The sequence below is a fragment of the Lepisosteus oculatus genome, chromosome 1 (assembly GCF_040954835.1).
Source record: "Lepisosteus oculatus isolate fLepOcu1 chromosome 1, fLepOcu1.hap2, whole genome shotgun sequence".
Classification (NCBI taxonomy): domain Eukaryota; kingdom Metazoa; phylum Chordata; class Actinopteri; order Semionotiformes; family Lepisosteidae; genus Lepisosteus; species Lepisosteus oculatus.
The window spans coordinates 19742293-19764382 of NC_090696.1; the positions used below are offsets into that span (position 1 = coordinate 19742293).

General features: G+C 55.0%; 1 protein-coding gene across 1 annotated transcript; it reads left to right on the plus strand.

The window, feature by feature from the left end:
- The first annotated feature begins 168 nt into the window (after positions 1-168).
- On the plus strand, positions 169-19293 carry c1ql4b (complement component 1, q subcomponent-like 4b). The gene is made up of 2 exons (XM_069187032.1): positions 169-926; positions 15968-19293. Exons 1-2 carry the CDS (start codon positions 363-365, stop codon positions 16145-16147), a joined length of 744 nt encoding a protein of 247 aa, XP_069043133.1. The 5' UTR covers positions 169-362; the 3' UTR covers positions 16148-19293.
- The last annotated feature ends 2797 nt before the right edge of the window (positions 19294-22090 follow it).

Sequence of the window (22090 nt, forward strand, 5' to 3'; positions counted from 1 at the left end):
TTAAAAGCCACTGCTCCATCCCGACGCTCCGGACCTCGGCCTGGCCCGACGGGTCCTACCACACCCAAGCCGGCTCTGCGGCTGCCCTTTGACCTCAGGCCCCTGACCTTTGACCTTTGGCCGCCTTGCCCGCTCTGCCTCTCCCTCCCTCCTTCCTCCGGCTTTGAGGAGCTGAGCTGCCGGCTCCCCCCCACCAGGCCGTGAGCCGGCGGGACCGCCCGGCCTGCCCCCCCGCACCTCCCGCGCCCCGCCCCCCCCAGGCAGACACCATTGCGGCGAAGGGCGAGGACGACTTCCTCACGCTGGCTGCGTCTCGGCTCAGCCGGCGGAAGCGGGTCATTGGCGCGGCGGTGGGCGTGGCCATGGTGCTGGTGCTGCTGGTGGCCATCCCGCTGCTGGTCCACAGCACCAAGGCGGGAGGGGCGGGGGGCGGCGGCACGCACTACGAGATGCTGGGCAGCTGCCGCATGGTGTGTGACCCCTACACCCCCCCGCAGGGCAGCCAGGAGCTGGCCGCCGTCTCGCCCCCTCCCTACCTGCCTGAGCCCGGCCGCGACCACACCGGCCGCCGGGGCAAGTCGGGGTTCAGGGGGTCCCCCGGGCTGCCGGGTCCCCCCGGTCCCCGCGGCCCCCCGGGAGAGCCGGGCAAACCCGGACCCCCGGGGCCCCCGGGCCCGGGCCCAGGCGGGTACATCCCCTCCTTCTACAGCCCCAAGATCGCCTTTTACGCCGGCCTGCGCAAACAGCACGAGGGCAGCGAGGTGCTCAAGTTTGACGACGTCGTCACCAACGTGGGCAACTACTACGAGCCCACGACCGGCAAGTTCACCTGCCCGCTGCCCGGCATCTACTTCTTCACCTACCATGTCCTGATGAGGGGCGGCGACGGCACCAGCATGTGGGCCGACCTCAAGAAGAACGGACAGGTCAGGCCCGCCGTCTTGCCCGCCCGTGCGCGTCTGTCTCCGGCGCGGTGGTCCTGCGCTGCCCGGCTGCCCCCCTCTCTACGCGCGCTGGGCCCCGTCCGTCTCCGTGTCGGGGGGGGGGCAGTGGCGGCGAGCCCAGGGCACGGTGTGGCACCCCGTGTGGTTGCGTGGGCACACGTGCACCCTCTGCACGCGGTGTCTATCCCGTGACAGCGTGACCCCTCGGCCTCTCACAGGTCTGAGCTTCCTGCAGCACGATCCAACGGGTGAGAGAGGACAGCAGTATTGGAGAATCAGGATCAGGGTAGCCTTAGGGGGTGGGATATGGGAGTGAGGGGGAGACCGTGCTCAGGCAGTCACTCTTCTGCGATCTCCCAACACAACAGTGAACACCCCCGCCTCCCCTAGTCTCCCAGGAATGAGCAGTCTTCTGGCTTCTCCAGCAGGTCAGCGTGGTTGATCATATGTGATCACTTCAGGAGGAGGGAAAGGGACATTCCCGTAGGATTTAAAGCATGGTTCTTTTTCCAACACCCTGTTTTAAACTGTTCCCATTCCTGTCGGTGCTTCTGAAATGCATGGGTGTCACGCCCCTTGTCAAGTACTTCCCAGAGTGCTGCGCTGCCGGGTCTTGTGCTGCAGTGAAGGGAGTGTGGGGGGAGGAGAGGACGAGTTTGGTAGAGGACAGGGGGAGGGTAGACAACGGCAGGAGAGGAACAGACAGGGGGGTGAGAGGGATGGACAGGGGGTAGGATGGACAGGAGAGAGTGAGAGGGATGGACAGGAAAGAGTGAGAGGAATGGACAGGGGGTAGGATGGACAGGGGAGGGTGAGAGGGATGGACGGGGGAGGGTGAGAGGGATGGACGGGGGGTAGGATGGACAGGGGAGGGTGAGAGGAATGGACAGGGGGTAGGATGGACAGGGGAGGGTGAGAGGGATGGACGGGGGGGTGAGAGGAATGGACAGGGGGTAGGATGGACAGGGGAGGGTGAGAGGAATGGACAGGGGGTAGGATGGACAGGGGAGGGTGAAAGGGATGGACGGGGGGGTGAGAGGAATGGACAGGGGGTAGGATGGACAGGGGAGGGTGAGAGGAATGGACAGGGGGTAGGATGGACAGGGGGGAGGTTTGAGAGGAACGGACCTGGAGGGACGTACAGGCGGAAGAGATGAGAAGAGAGGGGCGAGGAGATGACAGAGCAAGAGAGCGGAGAAGAGCAGAGAGAAGCGGTCACTCTGCTAATGGCTGTAAATGATGACTGTGGCTCTGCCCACCTCATTAAGGCTGGTTAACACACAGTGTGCTTAGAGCCCAGTACCCCCCACCCTCCCACACAGCCATCACAGACATCACAGCCGGTGGGGGGGGCTCAGACCAGGAGAGAGTGTCGGCACGGGCAGCAGCCCCCCCACACACACACACGCCCTCGTCACTGACAGGGGTCAGAGCCGTGTGGTGAGCCTCTGTGCTGAACACTCCTAATGAGGTGGGAAGAAGCCACAGACACATCAACTGTGTTTGAGAGAGAAGCGTGCAGGGACAGTGTTTACAGAGAGCACAGAGGCAATTACTGCAGCTCGTGAGCGTCTGTATATGGACACACACACAGAGCCCTGTCCCAGCCAGATGAACAGCTGAGCCTCAACACCAAGCATGAAAAGGAGGAGTCACAAACACAGCAGTAGGCAGCCTACATTGTTGCAAGGGAGAAGGCCTGATGGATCAAGCAGAAGTTTGTTTTGGGCGGTGGGTGCAGGGGGGACAGTGCAGATTTTATCTGGAGAACAAGAAAGGGAGAGTGTGTGTGCACTGGGCGGAGGGTGGTTGTGCTGTTCTGGGTGACTGTGTATTATCATTCTGGTCTTTTTTGCCTGTTAAATCATTCATAGCTCTGTGATGAGATGCGTGCCCCCCCCACACACACACACACACACACACACACACACACACACACACACACACACACACACACACACACACACTGTCTGCCCCTGTCCCTGCTGCCTGAGCCTCAACAGTGCACCCTCTTCATCTCCCTGCCTTTGTGCTGGGCTGCACATCGATTCTCCGTTAATTGTCTGGACCGTTGACTAAATTATTCAACCCAATTCAGGGCCACGCAACCTGCATTACAGGTCTGCTTTAAAATTGAGATTGATGAGCGAGTTAGAAAATAAAACCGTTGATGAATTCATATTTTTTTATACAAGCTCAGATGTTTTTCCATCAGTTTAATAAAAAGCCCATAGCGGTTTAGCCTATAAGACCATTGATCCCGACTCTGCCGGAACCGCAGTTCCGGACCAGCAGCGGAATCCTGCCTCTGTTCAGTGCAGCGTATGTGTGTGTGTTTTAGGCCAGGCTGGGAGTCTGTGGCCTCGTTATTTTCCTTTAAATTTCAGATACCCATCTGAGCCCCTTGCCAGCGGACGCGCTGCAAGCTCTGTGCTGACCTGGGACAGAGAGTGCCGGTCCAAGGAGTGGCGCCTCTAACCGATGCCAACGCAGGTCTGCTGGCTCCTGAAATGACAGGAGATGCTGTTCTGCCAGGGGAGCCTGTGGTGTCTGAGTGCCTGCCCATGATGCAGGATTACTCCTCACGCTGGGAGCGATCCTGTCACGAGGATGAGCTCGTGGCCCAGCCCAGACTCAAGCCAGTGACCCCTGGCCGCAGGGTTCTGCGTGTGCTCCTCAGGGCCCCTCAGGGCCCCTCGAGAGCTTTCACACGGCCCTGGCCCGCCTCTGTAGGATTATCAGGGCTGGCCGTGCTGGGCGTCGGCGGGATGAGCTGGTAAACGGGATTTTTATTGCCATGCCAGCAATGGAGGAGGGGCACACACACCCTGCGGGCCCTTCACTCTCACTAGTGCTTGCCCTTTTCAGTGCCGAGCGCTGAACTGACAGCCAAAGACGTCCGCTAAGGAATCGGATAGCCAGTGTCCCGATCTAAATGTGAATCGTGGGACAATTCGGGCTGACTCATTCCCGAGAGGCGCGAGCCGTCACGGAGAAGAAGCCAGCGCCTCCCTCCCCAGCAGGCCGTGCACCATCCTCGCCCCCAGCCGGGGCTGCACAGACCCACTCCTCCTTCTCCCCGTTTGATCCCCGGAGACGCCTGGAGATTAAAGCTGCTCGTGTAGTTTCCTGGCGCTGATTAGAGTCGCCTGCACAGAGCAGGACAGCAATAAGGAGGAATTATAAATCCCCTTCCACAGCGGAGTCTCAGCACTGACAGGAGAAAATAATTATATATGTGTGTGTGTGTTCACAGACAATACAGAGCAAAAGAAAACAACACCAAGACAGCGCTGTGGACCACAGGGAACTTGGAGTCAGCTCCTGCAGGGCCTGCTGTCGTTACATAGCGAGTCTAATTATTTAATTACCTGGAGAGCTGTGATGCTCCTCGCCAGGCTCTGGGGGTCTTTATAGGTCACTGTCCCTTTAATGAAGTGGCGTTCAGTGTAATCAGCTGGAGAAGACCTCGCCTGTCTTACAAGGAAGAGGATGAGGTTAATTGTTTAATTGAAACGAAAGCCCGGCCCTCCTGCGGCGACGTCCTGCTTCTCGGCCACCGCGGCTCCCAGGGCGAGCCGGGGGAATCCCTGAGGGAGCTCCCTGCTTCCAGGCAGGCAGGCGGCGTGGAAATCCGACAGGAAAGGGCGCGCCCTCGGGCAGCGGGATGCTGGGAAGGCTCGTGGGTGCCGGTTGGGATAGACCAGGGAGAGAGGCGTAGGGCCTTCTGAGGGTGGATAAGGCAGCCAGGCGGGATGGGACGGGACAGGATGGGATGAGCTGGGTCGCTAAACAGAGGGCAGAGAGAGTTCGATATCCAGAGCTCATGGGTTCTACAGTCGAGGCTCTGCCCGGCCCGGTTCTGATCCGAGCTTTAACCCGCCTCACAGGAGCAGTGCCCGAGGACCCTCCTGTTTGCTATAGTCTGTATTGGCATTCTATCAATACTGTTGCAGGTTTACCCATGAGAAAAGCACTCCTGCTGTTCCACTCCACCCAGCGCTCCCAGCACTATGGGTCCAGTGGACTGGTGCCCCACCCTGAGGATCCCCTTATTTCCACTCTGCTGAACAGAATACGGGCACAAAGCTACATGCTGGTTGTTGAAGAGCTTGAGAAAGGTTACGTTCAGCCCATGCAGCTCATCGGGCTTCTTACAGCTTGTTGATCCAAGGCTCTCCTCCAGCTGTGTCTGGGAAGACTCCAGGGTATCGCAATCAACAGCCTGTTCCACACTCCCACCACCCTCTGTGTAAAAATGTGCCCTGCACCATCAGTTTTAAATGCACTTCCCTTTGGACTACACTTGTCCCTGCTGGTTCGTGGTTTTCTGTGGATTGTGAAAAGGCCCAACTGGGTTGACTTGTCAGTGAATTTGGGAAATCTGAAGACCCCCTCTCCAAGACTGAAATAAATCCGTTGTTGTAGCCTGTCCACAGTAAGACATTGCCTTAATCCCAGGAATGTATCTGAACACGCTTCTCTTGATATATTCTTGAGCAGCACTGTGTGACTAATATCGTATAAATGAAGTCTTACCACGACCTTGCGCGTGTCCGTCCCCCCCTCTCCCGTTGCAGCCCCGGGCACGCGGCAGCCCCGCGGTGATGGTGCGCGCCTTCCTGCCGGGCGCCGGGGACGTGGCTCGGGCTCGGGATTAAGGAAAGAAGCAAACCTTTCCTTCCTGGCGGAGTGCGAACGGGCCCACGCAAGCCCCACGTCTAAACCTCAACCTAAACACACCGAGGACTCATGGCAGTACTGCGGCCGTAAGATTTCTGCAGGTCTGCTCACAAGTGAAGGTGGCGGGGCCGGTGTGCTCTGTTTTCCGCCCGCTCCACGCCCTGCTTCCGTTCAGCTCACTTCGCTGCTGAGCGGTCTCCACGCTGCCAGGGTCGCCGGGTTTCGTCCGGGTCTTGGCGCTTCCGGGCAGTTCCGTGAGCACAAGTCCGCTGGACCGTCTCCTCCCCGGGCCAGGCCGGGCCGGGCCGGTCCGACTCCTTCGCCACCAGTTAGTGGATCCAATCCGTAGGCGGCCTCGTGAGCGCGGCACTTCATTTCGCATCACATGCGGTATTTATAAAAAAAAAAAAAGACATTTCCGAGTTTCATCTTCTTACACATGAACCCGAGCAGTGTGCGCGGCTGGCTAATAGGAATTCACCGAGCTGCGTCTAGAAGCTAATTAGAAACCGAGCCAGTGTCCAGTTGTCAGCGTCTGCTGTTCCTGCTCCTCGCCCACTTGTTGCCTTACAATTAATACCTGCTTGGTGTTTAAAACGGTTTCATGAGTCCCATTCCCTAAAATGGGCTGCCAAGCTTTAATCTTTTAGTCGTGCTATGAACGGGCACTTGTTTGTGCATCGCGTGCAGGCGACGCGTCGCTCCTGGGCGTAGATTTCTCCCCGCCACACGCAGGCGCATCTAAAAACCGAGAACGGGAGGAAGGTCTGTACACAAAGGGTGGTGGGAGTGTGGAACAAGATGCCCAGCCATGTTGTTGAGGCCGTCAGTTAACTATAAGAAGCCAAAAGAGTTGGATGGGGAGAATGGCGTCCGTTCTCTTTCTTACGTTCTCCAACAGCAACCGTGTTTCTTCATACAGACTACTTGCGCAAGGCGCATGCTCAGAATCCTTCTTTCAAGAAACAGCTGGATGGAATCCGCAGAACAGTTAACTACTACCTACAGAACGGGCCGGTTTAGCCGAATGTCTTTCTCTTGCTTGGAGCGCTTCTTGGGGCTCATGTGTGCGTGTGCGCGCACCCTGGGATGGCCTGGGACCGTGTCCAGGGTGAGCGTGCTCACTGTGTGATGGCCTGGGGCCGTGTTCAGGGTGTGTGCTCACTGTGCGATGGCCTGGGGCCGTGTCCAGGGTGAGCGTGCTCACTGTGTGATGGCCTGGGGCCGTGTCCAGGGTGAGCGTGCTCACTGTGTGATGGCCTGGGGCCGTGTCCAGGGTGAGCGTGCTCACTGTGCGATGGCCTGGGGCCGTGTTCAGGGTGTGTGCTCACTGTGCGATGGCCTGGGGCCGTGTTCAGGGTGTGTGCCCACTGTGCGATGGCCTGGGGCCGTGTTCAGGGTGTGTGCCCACTGTGCGATGGCCTGGGGCCGTGTTCAGGGTGTGTGCCCACTGTGCGATGGCCTGGGGCCGTGTCCAGGGTGAGCGTGCTCTCTGTGCGATGGCCTGGGGCCGTGTCCAGGGTGTGTGCTCACTGTGCGATGGCCTGGGGCCGTGTCCAGGGTGAGCGTGCTCACTGTGCGATGGCCTGGGGCCGTGTTCAGGGTGTGTGCCCACTGTGCGATGGCCTGGGGCCGTGTCCAGGGTGTGTGCCCACTGTGCGATGGCCTGGGGCCGTGTCCAGGGTGTGTGCCCACTGTGCGATGGCCTGGGGCCGTGTTCAGGGTGTGTGCTCACTGTGCGATGGCCTGGGGCCGTGTTCAGGGTGTGTGCTCACTGTGCGATGGCCTGGGGCCGTGTCCAGGGTGTGTGCTCACTGTGCGATGGTCCGGGGCCGTGTTCAGGGTGTGTGCTCACTGTGCGATGGTCCGGGGCCGTGTTCAGGGTGTGTGCTCACTGTGCGATGGCCTGGGGCCGTGTTCAGGGTGTGTGCTCACTGTGCGATGGCCTGGGGCCGTGTTCAGGGTGTGTGCTCACTGTGCGATGGCCTGGGGCCGTGTTCAGGGTGTGTGCTCACTGTGCGATGGTCCGGGGCCGTGTTCAGGGTGTGTGCTCACTGTGCGATGGCCTGGGGCCGTGTTCAGGGTGTGTGCTCACTGTGCGATGGTGTTCTGGAACAGGCTCCGGATTGATGATGGATGAATGCATTCTCATATAGATTGCCTGAAAATGCTGATCGGAGAAGGTACTGGAAATCGTTAAAGCGAAGGCCAGGACCCCTGCCATATAGCTAGCCTGCGCTAAGCAAATTCCGAAGGATGTCCATAATTTAAAAAGTTGAAATGGGCTAATTATCAGATTTTGTTACTGCACTGACAACGGTGACAGTAACTCCGCCGAGAGCTGGCTTTTAAATGCTTCACATAAATCAAAACAGACCGATATTTATTCCGTTTATCTTAAAACTCCGTTCAATTAGATTTTTTCACTGATTTCAAAATAGGAAATAATTGCATCCTAAAGCATAAGAACCACAAAACAGTATCACACGCGTTTTGTGCCCCGTGCTGGTTTCAGCTATTATCCATCTGAACGGAATACGGAATACCCGGCATATCCTCGTGCGGTACGTGCGCGGCTCGCGGCCGGAGGAAGTGGCTCTGGCTCGCGGGGCCACGAATTCGTCTAAAAACGGCTCTTACAGAGAGTGATGAAAACAATTATTTACTCGTAAAAAAAAAACAACGAAACTCGCGCACGGCAATAGCTTAAGAAAATTATGCGCTGTATTATTCCATCGCTATTTTTCGATTTTCTAAAAATCGCGCAAACATTTTGGTCAAGTTCGAAAAAAACTATCAAATGATGCAACATCAATTAATAATGACAATATATTTAGATCGCATCAGTGTCGAGACCGGCGGCTTCCAACTCCGGGCCCTTTATAAAATTCTGCGACAGGTACAGGCTTCCTGTATAGAGACCGAATCAAATGTTCTCTTCCTTTACTTCTCGTTTTAAAACAGCTAGGCCAGATTTTTTTATGCCGTTTATCGGGTGTGACAGTCCGCTCATTCGTCTTGAAATTACGGAATTCATCTACAGTATCTTTCCTTCCATCTTTCCAAGCGTCGTGTTCTGTCTTTTATTCCGTGGGGTGTCTTGCCCGGGCCGGTGAACAGCTGAGGCAGCCCCGCACCCCGGCCCGGTTCTCCTTGGACCCGGGAGCCGCCGTCCCCGTGACGCCATCTCACCCGCCGGTCAGTCGGCCCGGTTTCGGAGCCGGGCTGCTCTCTGTCCTCGCCCGGGCCCAGGCTGCCGAGCTGCTACCTGCACTGCCGAGGGTTCCGGCAGTCCGGCAGTATCGGCACTATCCTGGAAGAGATGTCAGGTCGGCTTATTCACAATATCAGGAATTCATACAGTTCAGCATAGAGCATTTTAAAATAAAACCGGGTTTATCTTTTGTCCATGTGTGGACAATTATTTTGGACACTTTTTTACAGTGTTAGGATTAAACACGCTGGTAAACCGATTTCAAGTAACCAAAATATATACCTTATAAAATAATAAAAATCTGATCTGTATTACAGAGAGACGGAGAGAGAGATTTTTTTCGTTAGCAGGTATGTACAGTACCGTAGATGGTACAAATTCGGCTGTCCTCTCCTAGTGTGTTTATTCTTCTGCGGCGCTCTAACTTCTTGTTGATTTTCACGCGGTCTATTAATTTATTAGCCTTTATATATTGCGACTTCTTTTTTCATCTCTCGGCGCCTGTCGGCAGTATATTTTCCAGGAAGTGTCATATTCGCGGAGGCTGGTATAAATCTCCGAGCTTAAATCTCCCTTCTATCTGACGCGTCACGCGCTCCTCTAACAGCCCGGCGAAAGGTCGCGCTCCCCCGCGCGAAGCGCGCGCTAAAACCGTCAGCTCGCGCTTGATAAAGAGCATCTTCCGCGCTAATAAATGCCCGACGGGGCAGGACTGGAGGACTAGAGTTTCACCGGTCTTTTGTTTTACAGAGGTTAATATCTTTAAATGCAGCCTTTATCTTTATCGCACCCCTGCTCCCTCTCTCCGTGTATCGAAGAGAAAATAAAGAGACCAGTCACGGGCAGATCAAGTCAGAATTACAGCGATGATATTATTAATACGAATTTATTACCAGCGACGTTGTCTTTTTCTTAGCGGAGGACGGTATTCAAAAGTTATAGTTATTTAGAATAAATATACCATGGTAATATATCAAGGAAAATTGCTCTTAAACGAATGCCGAGAACATCTTCAGAATAAAAAAAAATCGAAGAAGTCAAAGATCGACTCTTTAACGAAATTAAAACAACCTTTAACCTTTACTTCACCCGCGAATGGAATTTAAAGGCCGACAAATAGTAGGGAAACACCCTGCGCCCCAGCACCGGGGTGCGAGTCGCGTGGGGTCTGCGGCGCCGATGTAAAGCGTGCCGCTCGCGCCCTGGGCGGCTGGCTGGATTCTTAGGGCGTCTTTAACGGATAACGTGTTCTGAAATCAATTAATCAATTAATTCTTTCAATTAGGTTGTCTCATTGAGGGCTGGAGTGGAAGGAGAGCCCGAAGCCATTGAGCGAGAGCGGGGGGGAGATTCTGTCTTGTTTAATTGGTCGTTTCACTCTTCAGCACTTACAATCGTTAACAATGGCAGCTGCACAATGGGTCTCAAAACGCTTTTTCACCAGGTCGAGCTGTACAACGCCATCTGCGCCACCGCGACGTCTTCAGAGGTGATTCGTGGTGAATCCATGATCGCATTTACTCAGGGAATACCGACGAGAGCGGGACGGGCGGACTGTTTCGTTACAGTGCGACGTGTTAAGCGTCTGCTGGAGTCGGTAGAACCGGCCTGAGGGGCGAAGGGTATTTCTTGATCTTTTTGTTTCGGTTTAAGAAAGAAATTAGCCTCGATTTGATTTTATTTTTTGGGGGGGGGAGCGAAGATACCGATGAGGCTGGAGACGAAACGGAAAGTCACACGATGAGTCTTCTGTTGATCCCTGAAACACACAGTGTTTCGCGGTGGGGGCCCTTGCCGGTTTTGAGACAGGGGAAACGCAAGGGGAGCCGGAGCGATCCCGAGGCGGGAAGGGGGGATTCCTGCAGCTGTGCCCCGCTCGCGCAGCTGTGGGCTCAAGCGCAATTAGCTCATTAGGATTTAACACGCGCGCGCCCTGCTGTCACGCGGAAGTGTCGGGGCAGCATATACAAGGATGCCAATTAGCGGCGGCCCGCGTTGTTAGGATATTGCTTGTCGTGCACAATCGTGCCGTAGCCCCTCCGAGGGAAACAGACGAGAGAGTGAGAGATCTGTTTTATAAGCGCGCAATTACCAACACCGCCACCTCCCCAAACCCCTAGTGCTTTCTCTCTCATTCTTTCTCCTCTCCCGGCCCCTGGTTTCCCCGTAGGTACGTTCAAGAGCGACATTTTCAATTGTCTCCGCTCCAAGAGCTCTGTATATCACAGTGAATGAATCCTGTCAGTTTTATTACCAGAACAGCAAGGCACCACAAAAAAGGGCCGTGTTCATCCCTTTATATCTCCCCTCTCTCACGAAATAGCTGCGCTTGATCAGTTTGTTATCCTGGACGGATTCAGCCCCCTCCTCCCCTCCTCCCCTGTCTCCCCGGCGCTTGACTGTCTCACTCGCTACACATCTCTCCGCCTGCACTGTAGCGGAGACGAGCTGGGCAGCTGCTACCCCGTCTCCTCCTCTCCCTCTCTCAGTTAATGGTGCCCCAGTAATGAAAAGCCGAAGAACACAAACGCTGCCGGGCAGTTCCCAGGGGCTCCCGGCCAGCTCGGCGTTTCCGCCAGCAGACAGGAGCTCGCTCGCGTGTCGATATCCATCTCCATCGCCGCTGACAATGATCCTAATTTGGCATTCCTCTCTCCTCCCCCAGTCTCCCCCAGCCCGTGCTGGCTGTGGTTCTGGACTGGACAGCGCGAGGAGCTCATCCCGCCAAACCCACCTCGCTCGCTTTAATCGCGCGCGCCACCAGCGGGCGTCGTGACGGCTCGAGACGAATGGCAACGGCAAAACCGATAAATCGATCGGTGTCAAATCCGTGTTGAAAACAGCTCAATCCGCAGTTTGAAAAGGGTCTGATGTTGAAAACAGTCGACAGTTTGTTTCTGTCTGAACACTGGTAAAACACCCCCATATCGCGCTAGAAATATAAACGCAAAAATCCATGAATAATTCATCAGATAATTAACTAAGATAATTTCGTGTCATTAAGGAAATCAGGCTGAGAAATGTTAAGAACTAAGAAAACAAATACTAGATTCAGGCGTCTGGGAGGCGAGAAGGGGGGAGAAAGCTGACAGAAATTTCTAAAGAATGATGAAATGAGGGGATCCTATCCAGAGAACTGGGCGCTGAGAAAGGACTGTCCTGGGACAGGTCTCAACTCCTTTTTGGTTTGTACAGGACCCAGAAGCCCCTTTCTGCCTAACCTGGTCTTGAACTCCGCTGCTACTCATCGCTTGGGCAGCATGGTGACGCAGAGCTGGGGCTCTGAGACCCATCTGTCTGGAGCTTGCATGTTCTTACCCCGCTGGCTTCGGTTTCCTCCCACAGTCCAGAGACGTGCTGGCGGGTTAACTGGCTCTGGGGAAAATGGGCCCTGTTGTGTGAGTGTGAGTGTGTGTATCTGCCCTGGGATGAACTGGTGTCCTGTCCAGGGTGCACCCTCTATGAGCCCGTTGCTTGCTGGGATAGGCTCTGGCTCCCCCTCGGTCTTGTACTGAATTAAGCGGGTTAGAAAGAGATGATGATGAAGATGATGACTTCGTGAAGCATCAGACACCTGCAGACTTCAGGGTTCCCCGCTGGGTTCTGTCCTATAGGAGAGGTTTGACGTGGCTAGGGTCTACAGCAAGTGAGACCCAGGGTAGTAGTGGATGGATAGGGGTGTTAGGAATATTCCGTGGTGCACACTGAATAACAGATGCAAGAGCATCAATGGCATCCCCACACCATATACAAAATACAATTCAGTGCTACTGTACAGTATAATGAAGATAACAATCCATTCAAGTGACTTAGGACCGTTTATACCTCTATCTTAACTGGGTATTGACGACAGTACTTTCATTAAAATCAGTGACACCCAAAGTGGGAAAAAAACAGGCTATCAATAAATACACTATCAATAATTCAGGAATAAATTCAGGAAATGTTTTTTTAAATCCCAGGGACACCTCAGTGAATCCAAGCGTAGGGCAGGAATGCTAACGGAGCCCCCACCTTGAGATCCATCCTGGAATCGAGCCCAGAGCGCTAGCCTTCCCGGCCAGTGCAGTTTTCATATCAGAGGTGGAAAAAAGTCCAGGTTGGGATATCAATAGCAGGAACTCCCAGATCCCACTCACTCCAGTGTGCGTCGGAGCTCAGTACGTGGAAGTGTGCAGCCCCTCCGTTCCGAATCAGCAGGCAGATGGGACACCTCAAGCACATACCAGCTCATGGGCCCCCGCGACCGGCCGCGGTGAGCAATCGGCTCCCGCCCCGCGCCACGGCCCCCTGGGAGCCGGCACAGCGCCGCGCTAATCAATCTGCTTTACAGCAACAAGGGGGAGCGCTTCAGAGCCGTGTTCGCCGCCACGCTCGATGTCTCCGCAACGCCTTCCGTGACCTCAATCTCATTCACAGCTCGCCTGCCGGCCGGGTGGGTGGGTCGCAGGATGGGTGGATGGGTCCGCATCCCGTTTCTAGGGAGGAGGCAGGGGGCCAGGCCCTGAGAGCTCGGGGGAGAGGTGGCGGGTCAGGCCTGGCCACGCCCCACCCCGCGCTGCCCTCTCTCTCTCTCACGGGGGTCCAGCTCAGGGGACAGTTGCGGTTTAGCACTGCTGGAGAGGGTCATCGACTCTCAGGGGACAGTTGTGATTTAGCACTGCCAGTGTGTCCTGACACGGTCATGAATTGGACGGGTCCAGCTCCGGGGGACAGTTGTGGTTTAGCACTGCTGGAGAGAGTCATGAATTGGGCTGGGGTCCAGCTCAGGGCATGGGCAGGGTTTAGCACTGCTGGAGAGGGTCATCGGCTGGGCTGGGGTCCTGCTCAGGGGACAGACGTGCTTTAGCACTGCTGGAGAGGGTCATGAGATGGGCTGGCGTCCAGCTCAGGGCATGGGCAGGGTTTGGGCATGGGCAGGGTGACCAAGAGGAATGAGCAGGAGACACCTGACCTGATGTGTGTTGTTGTGTATCACTCCCTGATTGTGTGTCCCCCCCCCCAGGCCTGTGTGTGTTTGTGCATCTCTGTGTGTGTCTGAGTCTCTGTGTGTGTGTTTCAGTCTGTGTGCCCATGTGCGTGTATGTCCTTATGTATGTGTCTCTGTGTATAGGGTATGTGTGTGTCTGTGTGTGTCCGTGAGTGTGTTTTGTCCCTGATTAAGACTGCTCCGCACTCTCCTTGGAAAGAGCCCTGAGCTCTTCAGTAGGTCACTCGCGCTCTGTGGCTCAATGGTATGTAAATGTCCTGTCCTGCCTTACTCCATCTCCCTGCTCAATATTATGTAAATCACACCCTTACTTGACTGGAACTCAACAGGTCAATATTGTAAAAAACAAAACAGGTTTCTCTCCAAGACACCAGCCTGCCTCCCCACCCCCTCCCCTGCCTCGCAACAGGTCAGAGAGCCGGGGAAAAGCAATCTCCGCCCCCCGCCATTGATCCAGGAGACCCGGCGCTGTTCCCAGCTGGGGCCGGGGTCAGGGGTCGGCAGTAAACTCATTCGTTTACACAGGCCAGCCCTGTCAGGCACGCCGCTGTCAATAGGAATGTCATTACGGGCCAGTCCGGGAGGAAATAATGAGCACGGAGGGAGGGAGCGAGGGAGCAGGTGGGGAAGACGAGGAGAGGGGAAAGAGCGAGCACATAGACAGAGCAATCAGCAGTGCCCCTCCCTGGCCCTGGACGACTGCGGGGAGGAGCGTTTCTTTCACGAATTAATTGACCCTTTAATTGGACTTAATTGGCTTGACCTTCGTCCATTTAACGGCCAAGAGACTTGTGCGCCCTGCCCGTGGCTCTCCAGGAGCCGGGTGAGGACGGGAACCGGAGAAAGGGGGGTGGCGAGGATGTCCCAGAATGCACCATTCTTGACTGGCTAGGGCTCAGAGCTCACTGTGCTTGCACCACGGCTGCCCTGAGCAGCGTCCTCCAGCCTCCATGACACAGCAGTACCTCCTAAACCCAACACCAGCTGAAGTTATTAACCCTGAAGTATCCTTTAATAACACGTTTAGATACGAGAGCTATCCGACTTTCAACAAGCGTGCGATCAGTCCATGGGGAAAGGTCTCTTCCCACGGGGGTATTAACACCCCATTAATATTCTGCTCGTCATTTACAGGTTATAAAGCATGGATTAATTGGAAGCTGCAGCCCCTTCACTAAAGTGTCGCCAAATTGTTTGGGTAACAGTGCAGATTAGCACCATGTACAGCCGCTCACCGCAGTGTTATTCCTGAAGCACAGCTTGTTGAGTGCCAATAAAAGCCTAATAATATTAATTAGTTACATTAGTCATTACCAGTGAAAGGTAATGCGCCCCCACTGTGCGGAGCTGCCGGTCGTGTGACAGGAGTCGCACACAGAGGACGCTTGCCTTACGAGTGACGTCTGCCCTCCTCCGTGTTTCTCAAAGGCCCTGAGGGCCAGGAGGGGCAGGACTGAATTTGCATGATCCGGCTCACGCTGAGGCCCAATTAAGGAGCGAGAGGTGCTCCAGGGCTGTCGGCCTTGCTCTCCTGTCGCTGCCCCTGACGGATCGCGGAGGGAGAAAGGTTGCGACGGGAGGGATTTACGGCAAGAGAGGGAGAGGGGGGCAGCAGCAGGGTGGGGGGTTGACAGTTAGGAATTTGGGTAGCGGTAGTTGCCGTTGACGACACACTGCGAAATGGCAGCCGCACTCCAGGACAAATAAGTCATAAATGTACCGTCTCTCCTCACCCCTGAGCACCCCCCTCCCTGGCCTCTGCAATTAACATTTAAAAAGCTATAATTTAGCAATAGCGCTTAATCAGACAAGGAGGATTTACAGCCCCGGGAGCGCGAGGTGAGCCGTCTCCCGGAGAGCGAGGGGGCGGACGTGACCGGAGACGGGGAGAGGCTGGGATACAGGGATGCAGGGAGGGATGGGAGAGGGCAGGAGCTTCACCGGGGAAGAGGAGAGAAGGGGCTCCTCTGAATCACTCCTGTCCCTCCCTCTCTCAGTCCCCCGGTCTGTCCCTCTCTGTCTCCATCTCTCCCACCCCCCTCACTCGCTCCGACTCCCAGGCGCTCCCTGTCTCTTGCTCCCCGGGAGTCGCTCTTCCTGTCCCTGATCGCCTCCTCTCCCTCTCTCCCGGCGCAGGTGCGGGCCAGCGCCATCGCGCAGGACGCCGACCAGAACTACGACTACGCCTCCAACAGCGTCATCCTGCACCTGGACGTGGGGGATGAAGTCTGCGTCCAGCTGGACGGGGGCAAGGTCCACGGGGGCAACACCAACAAGTACAGCACCTTCTCCGGCTTCCTCATCTACCCCGACTGAGAGCCCGCCCCCTGCTGGAGCCCCGGGGCAGGGCAGGGCAGACAGGCGCCGGGCCGGGCGGGGGCGGGGGAGGGGGCTGACCGCGCTGTGTGCCCGGGGTAGCCGTGTGCTCCGGGACCGACCCCGCCGGAGCTGGCATTGCGGCGCTCGGCTGACATGTTTGAACTCTCCGGAAATAGTGTTTGCAGTCTGTAATCTCTCAATTCTCCCCTGTGTTTATTTTAGAAAGTTCACTCATACAGCGGAGTTAAAATGACCTTCAAATCGGACATTTTCTTTGCCTTTCCGTCCTGTTCAAGGCACAATCACATCCATTAAGAACACAATCCATCATAAACACAGACGTGCACACACCGGGGCTGGGATGAATTAGTCTCGGCTCTTCTGTGGACTCATTTGACCCGAAGTGAGGCCGTTTACTGTCCGCAGGAGTCACCGGCGTGTCCGGCCAGCGGTAAGTAAATGCTGCCAGCCCTCCAATACTAGTACTGACTCTCCGGCTCGGCGGAGACAATGATTTCCGATATGTACCGCGATATGTCCCCTTAACCAGCAGGGACGTGTTTAACTAATCGTATCGACCTCTGTGCACCTCAAGCGCGCCGCGCCGGGACAGTACTACAGTGTATTGATCTGCACAGAGGGTCTGTCGGTCTACCTGACCGCCAGGTGGCCGGTCGATCGGACCACCGGGATCGATAGCTCCTTCACCCCCGGACACGATGCGCGCCACCGGTGACCGACTGCAAACAGTCATTTCTCGGTTTGCTCGGGGTGACTCACGGTGCAACCGTGAAAGATTTTATTTTTAAGAAGTCGTGAGTTCGTCGGTCTTGAATTATTAGCAACCTGCATATATGTATATATCCTGTATGTCGCAGCTGGGGACTTGTCTTTATCCTCCCTCCCTCCTCACAAGAAGCAAGCCGGTTATCTTTCACAGCCGAGACGGAGAGAGCGTTTCAGTTTGTACCGTAAGGAATGTGCTCGTTCTACCAGTCTTGTCGTCGTCGTGGTTTTACCTTACAGCGGAACTAGAAAATGTCAAAAGAGCCTTTTTTTTATTCCCCGCTCGCTGTGGGAGAGTGTGTGTGGTTCTGTATGATACCCGGGGTACGTCGCTTAAGCGTGTCGATATGTACGCGCAAGCTGCGGTTCGGAGAGGCGCGTCTCTACAGCCCGGCTCCCGGCCTCGCAGAGACACAGTACAGTACTGGGTGACAGAACCTCTGCTGCCGGGCCGGGCCGGGCCGGGCCGGGCCGGGCTCTTTCCGGGTCACGGTCGGGATTTCCGTGGCCTGCTGTCAAAGCGTTTTGCTCCGGCGCCCCCCGTCGCTTGCCGCCCTGTACTCTGTTCAGAGCCCCGAAACCGTGCTGACACGAAAGACATTTTACTGTCCCCTCTGTTTCTCACGCAGTCATGGGGTACTTGTCTGTGTGGAGTCTGCATGCCCCCCCAATTCCGCGTGGGTTTCCTCCCAGCTTCCAAAGACACGCTGGCTATAATCAGTGTTTCTAACTTGTCCCTGCGAGTCCCGCTCTGTGTTTAAACGGCTCCGGGAACAAGCGGCACCCTGATATTTAACGGGTTTGGCTTCTCTCACACTGGTCTTGGCTCAACACCTGTTGTAAATAATTCGAGGAAACGCTGCTCTGGATCAAAGAAGAAGCGCCGTGTGATGGTAGTTTCGCTGTGGTAAGTCTGCACAGCCGGCTGTTCGCGCTGTACTCGCGCTGTGGACCTGGCCCGGCGTCCAGAACGGCTCGAGGAGGGGTCATCTGGGCTCGCTGACAGCTCTTCTACAGAACCAGTCTGGAAGGTTAAGAGGCGACTGTGTGATGGAACGGGAGTCTACGTGCGCGATCACGCACGATCACGCCGCTGCTGGGACAGCGCACGCAGGGTCTCCCGAATGCTCACGCACAAGACGTCCTTGACCTGCTGGGCCTTCACAGAGTGCCGTCGGCGCAGGTTTGTAAAGTGGCTGGGCAGCGCCACCCAGAGGACAGTTAAGAGAGTGGAATCCTTGGCTCGGAGGGACAGATCCACGAGCTAAAGGTTACAGCTGGGGTGTGAAAGCACGGGTAGGGGGCGTGGGCTCGGCCACAGAAACACAATAGGATCCGTTAGCTGTGTGTGCAGTTTGGGTTTGTCCAGGCGTTTGGAACGAGCGTCAAAGTGGAAACACGTCACGCTGACGGGGACGGACACGGCAGGGCTGGAGAGCTTCTGCGTGTGCGCCCCATCCTCAGCGCGTCACCCCGAGGGATTCGTGGACCGTGGGTGGGATTCTGTTGCCAACGGAACGATCTCACTGATCTCACTGTGTTCCGGCGGCTGCGTCATAGTGCGATTGGCGTCATATTGCGGTGACGCCACTGCCGCGAGAGCCGCTTGTTACGTGCTTTCAGCGCTTAACACAACATAGTGATCAGAGCGATATGTGACAGTACACTCGGGGAGTTTTAATGATATTGGCTCCGTATGTCTATGTCATTTCTCCCCGTGGTTTCCATAATTCATGAAAGAGAAGGTTGTGATAAAGGGTTTGAGTCTCGGAGTGAAGTAGATAGCCCTGCATGTTCTGTGTTCTCCAGCTCTTTCGTCAACGGCAACAATGAGAAAATAACTGCTGAAATCGTAATGCAAATGAGCTGGTTTCTTCTTTTTGTGTTTAACTGGGTCTGCTCCCATGCTGAAGGCGCCCTGCTTGAAGAGGCGTCTAACCAGGCCGCTCGGCAGCCTGGGGTCCAGACCTCTGCTTTGAGCAGCCCGAACGAGAGGGAATCGGGCCGGTGGGGAGTTTTCTCTCGGGGGTTCTGACCTCTGTGTGTGTTTCGAGCGAGATGGAAGGGCTCCACACGCCTGGTGGAGAAACCTGAGAGCTCGAGCCACATGAGAAATCTTCTTCATTGCTTGAATGACGTGTTCTGTCATTTCTCTTATTGTAAAATACTGCATTGAGATCTCTGTTTCACCTGTAACAGTGTATGATAGCTATTTAAGATGATGTTTATTATTAATGGTATGGATTGATTGATGTTACTGTGCCACACGAGCAGTGTGTGTGTATCCAAGAAATTTATCTGCCTTATTCTGAATGATATCTCAAGAATAAACCTCGTTATAACAGCATTGCTTCCCATCTTGCCTCTCTAGTCTGTGTTCAAATCACTTGTCCACACTGCCTCTCTCTCTCCCAGTCCCTCAGCTCTAACCACTAGCCCACACTGCCTCTCTCTCTCTCCCAGTGTCTCAACTCTGACCACTAGCTCACACTGCCTCTCTCTCTCTCCCAGTGTCTCAGCTCTAACCACTAGCCCACACTGCCTCTCTCTCTCCCAGTGTCTCAGCTCTGACCACTAGCCCACACTGCCTCTCTCTCTCCCAGTGTCTCAGCTCTGACCACTAGCCCACACTGCCTCTCTCTCTCCCAGTCCCTCAGCCCCAACCACTAGCCCACACTGCCTCTCTCTCTCTCCCAGTGTCTCAGCTCTGACCACTATCCCACACTGCCTCTCTCTCTCTCCCAGTGCCTCAGCTCTGACCACTAGCCCACACTGCCTCTCTCTCTCTCCCAGTGCCTCAGCTCTGACCACTAGCCCACACTGCCTCTCTCTCTCTCTCAGTGACTCAGCTCTGACCACTAGCCCACAGTGCCTCTCTCTCTCTCCCAGTGCCTCAACTCTGACCACTAGCCCACACTGCCTCTCTCTCCCAGTGCCTCAACTCTGACCACTAGCCCACACTGCCTCTCTCTCTCTCCCAGTGCCTCAACTCTGACCACTAGCTCACACTGCCTCTCTCTCTCTCCCAGTGCCTCAGCTCTAACCACTAGCCCACACTGCCTCTCTCTCCCAGTGCCTCATCTCTAACCACTAACCCACACTGCCTCTCTCTCTCTCCCAGTGACTCAGCTCTAACCACTAGCCCACACTGCCTCTCTCTCCCAGTGCCTCAGCTCTAACCACTAACCCACACTGCCTCTCTCTCTCTCCCAGTGCCTCAGCTCTAACCACTAACCCACACTGCCTCTCTCTCTCTCCCAGTGACTCAGCTCTAACCACTAGCCCACACTGCCTCCTTCTCTCTTTCACAGTGCCTCAGCTCTGACCACTAGCCCACACTGCCTCTCTCTCCCAGTGACTCAGCTCTAATCAAAATCTCTAGCTATCTGTTCCTCTGGTTTATTATCACACACAAACGACTGACCTAACAAGTCACTTGGGGCTGTATTTATAAAGCATTTACCACCGTGCTAACATAATGCTTGTTACATCCTAATGCAGAAACAACACAATTTGAGTTGTAAAATGTCACACAGATCTTTCAGGATGCAAATTTCCGAGTCCCTACGGGCAGTTTATATGGCTCTTTTTGATTCTTTAATATTAGGATTTCCAATAAAAAACTGTGGAGGGATATTAATAATGAATATGGCCCTATCTGCACACCATTACCTGTGGCCACATACATATAGAGCTACTGCAGGTTTTAAGCATCACCTATTTAATTGCCCTTCTATTTTTTTGGGGGGAAAAAGTACATTTTCAGTTCATTTTTGATCAGATTTTTTTTTAAAGAGAGTAATATGTCTTTTGCCAAAGGCAGCTTACAGTCCAGAACTTTCTTTCACTTCTGCCAGGGGGTAAAAGTGCACAGTCTCTGGCCCGAAGTGATCCCCTCGGAGGCGCCCTGCAGTAATTAACACCGCCGTTCGTTAGCGCAGACTAGTGCTGCCGCTGCTGTTCTGCACATCTGTGCGACTGTTCTTTACACGGGAGCCGAATAATAGCCCCTCCTGCGCCGAGAGGAGGAGGCCGGGCTTTCTTGTTCCTCACCTTGCACGGGGAAAAAAGGGGGCAATTAAAAGGGATGCTAATGACACATCTCGGGGAAAGGCTTTGTGAGCCCCTCTCCTTCGGGACCGAGCGGGATCTGCGCGGCTCTGTCTGCCTCTGCCTCTCTCCCCGGCGCTGTGCAGTGCAGTTGAAAGTTAATTGGTTTGGGCCGCGCGCCAGTGCGGCTGGCGAGGGGGAGCGGTGAGCCCATTAGCGAGTCCCCCCGGCGGAGGGCAAGCACGCAGGATCACAGGCCCACAAATAGGGGGATTAAAATAATCAATGGGCCTCGCTTACAGCCGACAGGCAGGGAGACTAATTGGGCAACAGGCGAGCCTGCAGCCCTCGCTGGACCATCATATATTTATAATAATTCTCTCTATATATACTGTATATCTGTATAGAGAAGCGCAGTGGCGCAGGGGTCAGCATTGCTGCCTCGCAGTGCTGGGAGTCCTGGGTTCAATTCCAGCCCCGAGGTGCTGTCTGTGTGGAGTCTGCATGTTCCCCCATGTGTTTGCATGGGTTTCCTCTGGGTGCTGCGGTTTCTTCCCACAGTTCAAAGACATGCTGGTGGGTTCATTGGCTTCTGAGAAAACCGGCCCTGTGCAAGTGTGCCCTGCCTTGCTGGAATAGGCTCCCCTGAATTGGATAGAGCCATCAGCCAGTGGATGGATGGACAGCTGACACTGACCCAAAGCTCTTGGCAGAGAGTCCGGGGTCCGGTTATGGCATCAACAGTGGCTGCTGCAGAGCCATTGAGGGTGTCTCCCAATAATGCTCCATCTGTCTACAGTACATGTCAATATTTTATGATATGTCTGTAACATGTCTGTAGATTTAATTTTACTTTTATTTTTTGTTTTGTTTAATGTAAATATCATTACTTTCATTTGTTTTGGCAACACTGATTGTACCCATCAGTCATGCTAATAAAGCACCTTGAGTTGAATTGAAAACCCAGACTGACATCTCATCGGCGTGACAGGGTGCAGGGAGGGTCAGTCATTTCTCCCGGGGGACAGACAGACAGACGTGTCAGAGCAGGGCCGGGAGGGAGGAGGAGATCACACGAGCTCCTCTGACCCTTCTACCCCATAT

Excerpts from the sequence above, each read along its gene's own strand:
- c1ql4b (XM_069187032.1), top strand. The coding sequence starts at position 363 with ATGGTGCTGGTGCTGCTGGTGGCCATCCCGCTGCTGGTCCACAGCACC. Across the intron at positions 927-15,967 it reads ACCTCAAGAAGAACGGACAG|GTGCGGGCCAGCGCCATCGC; the intron begins GTCAGGCCCGCC and ends CTCCCGGCGCAG.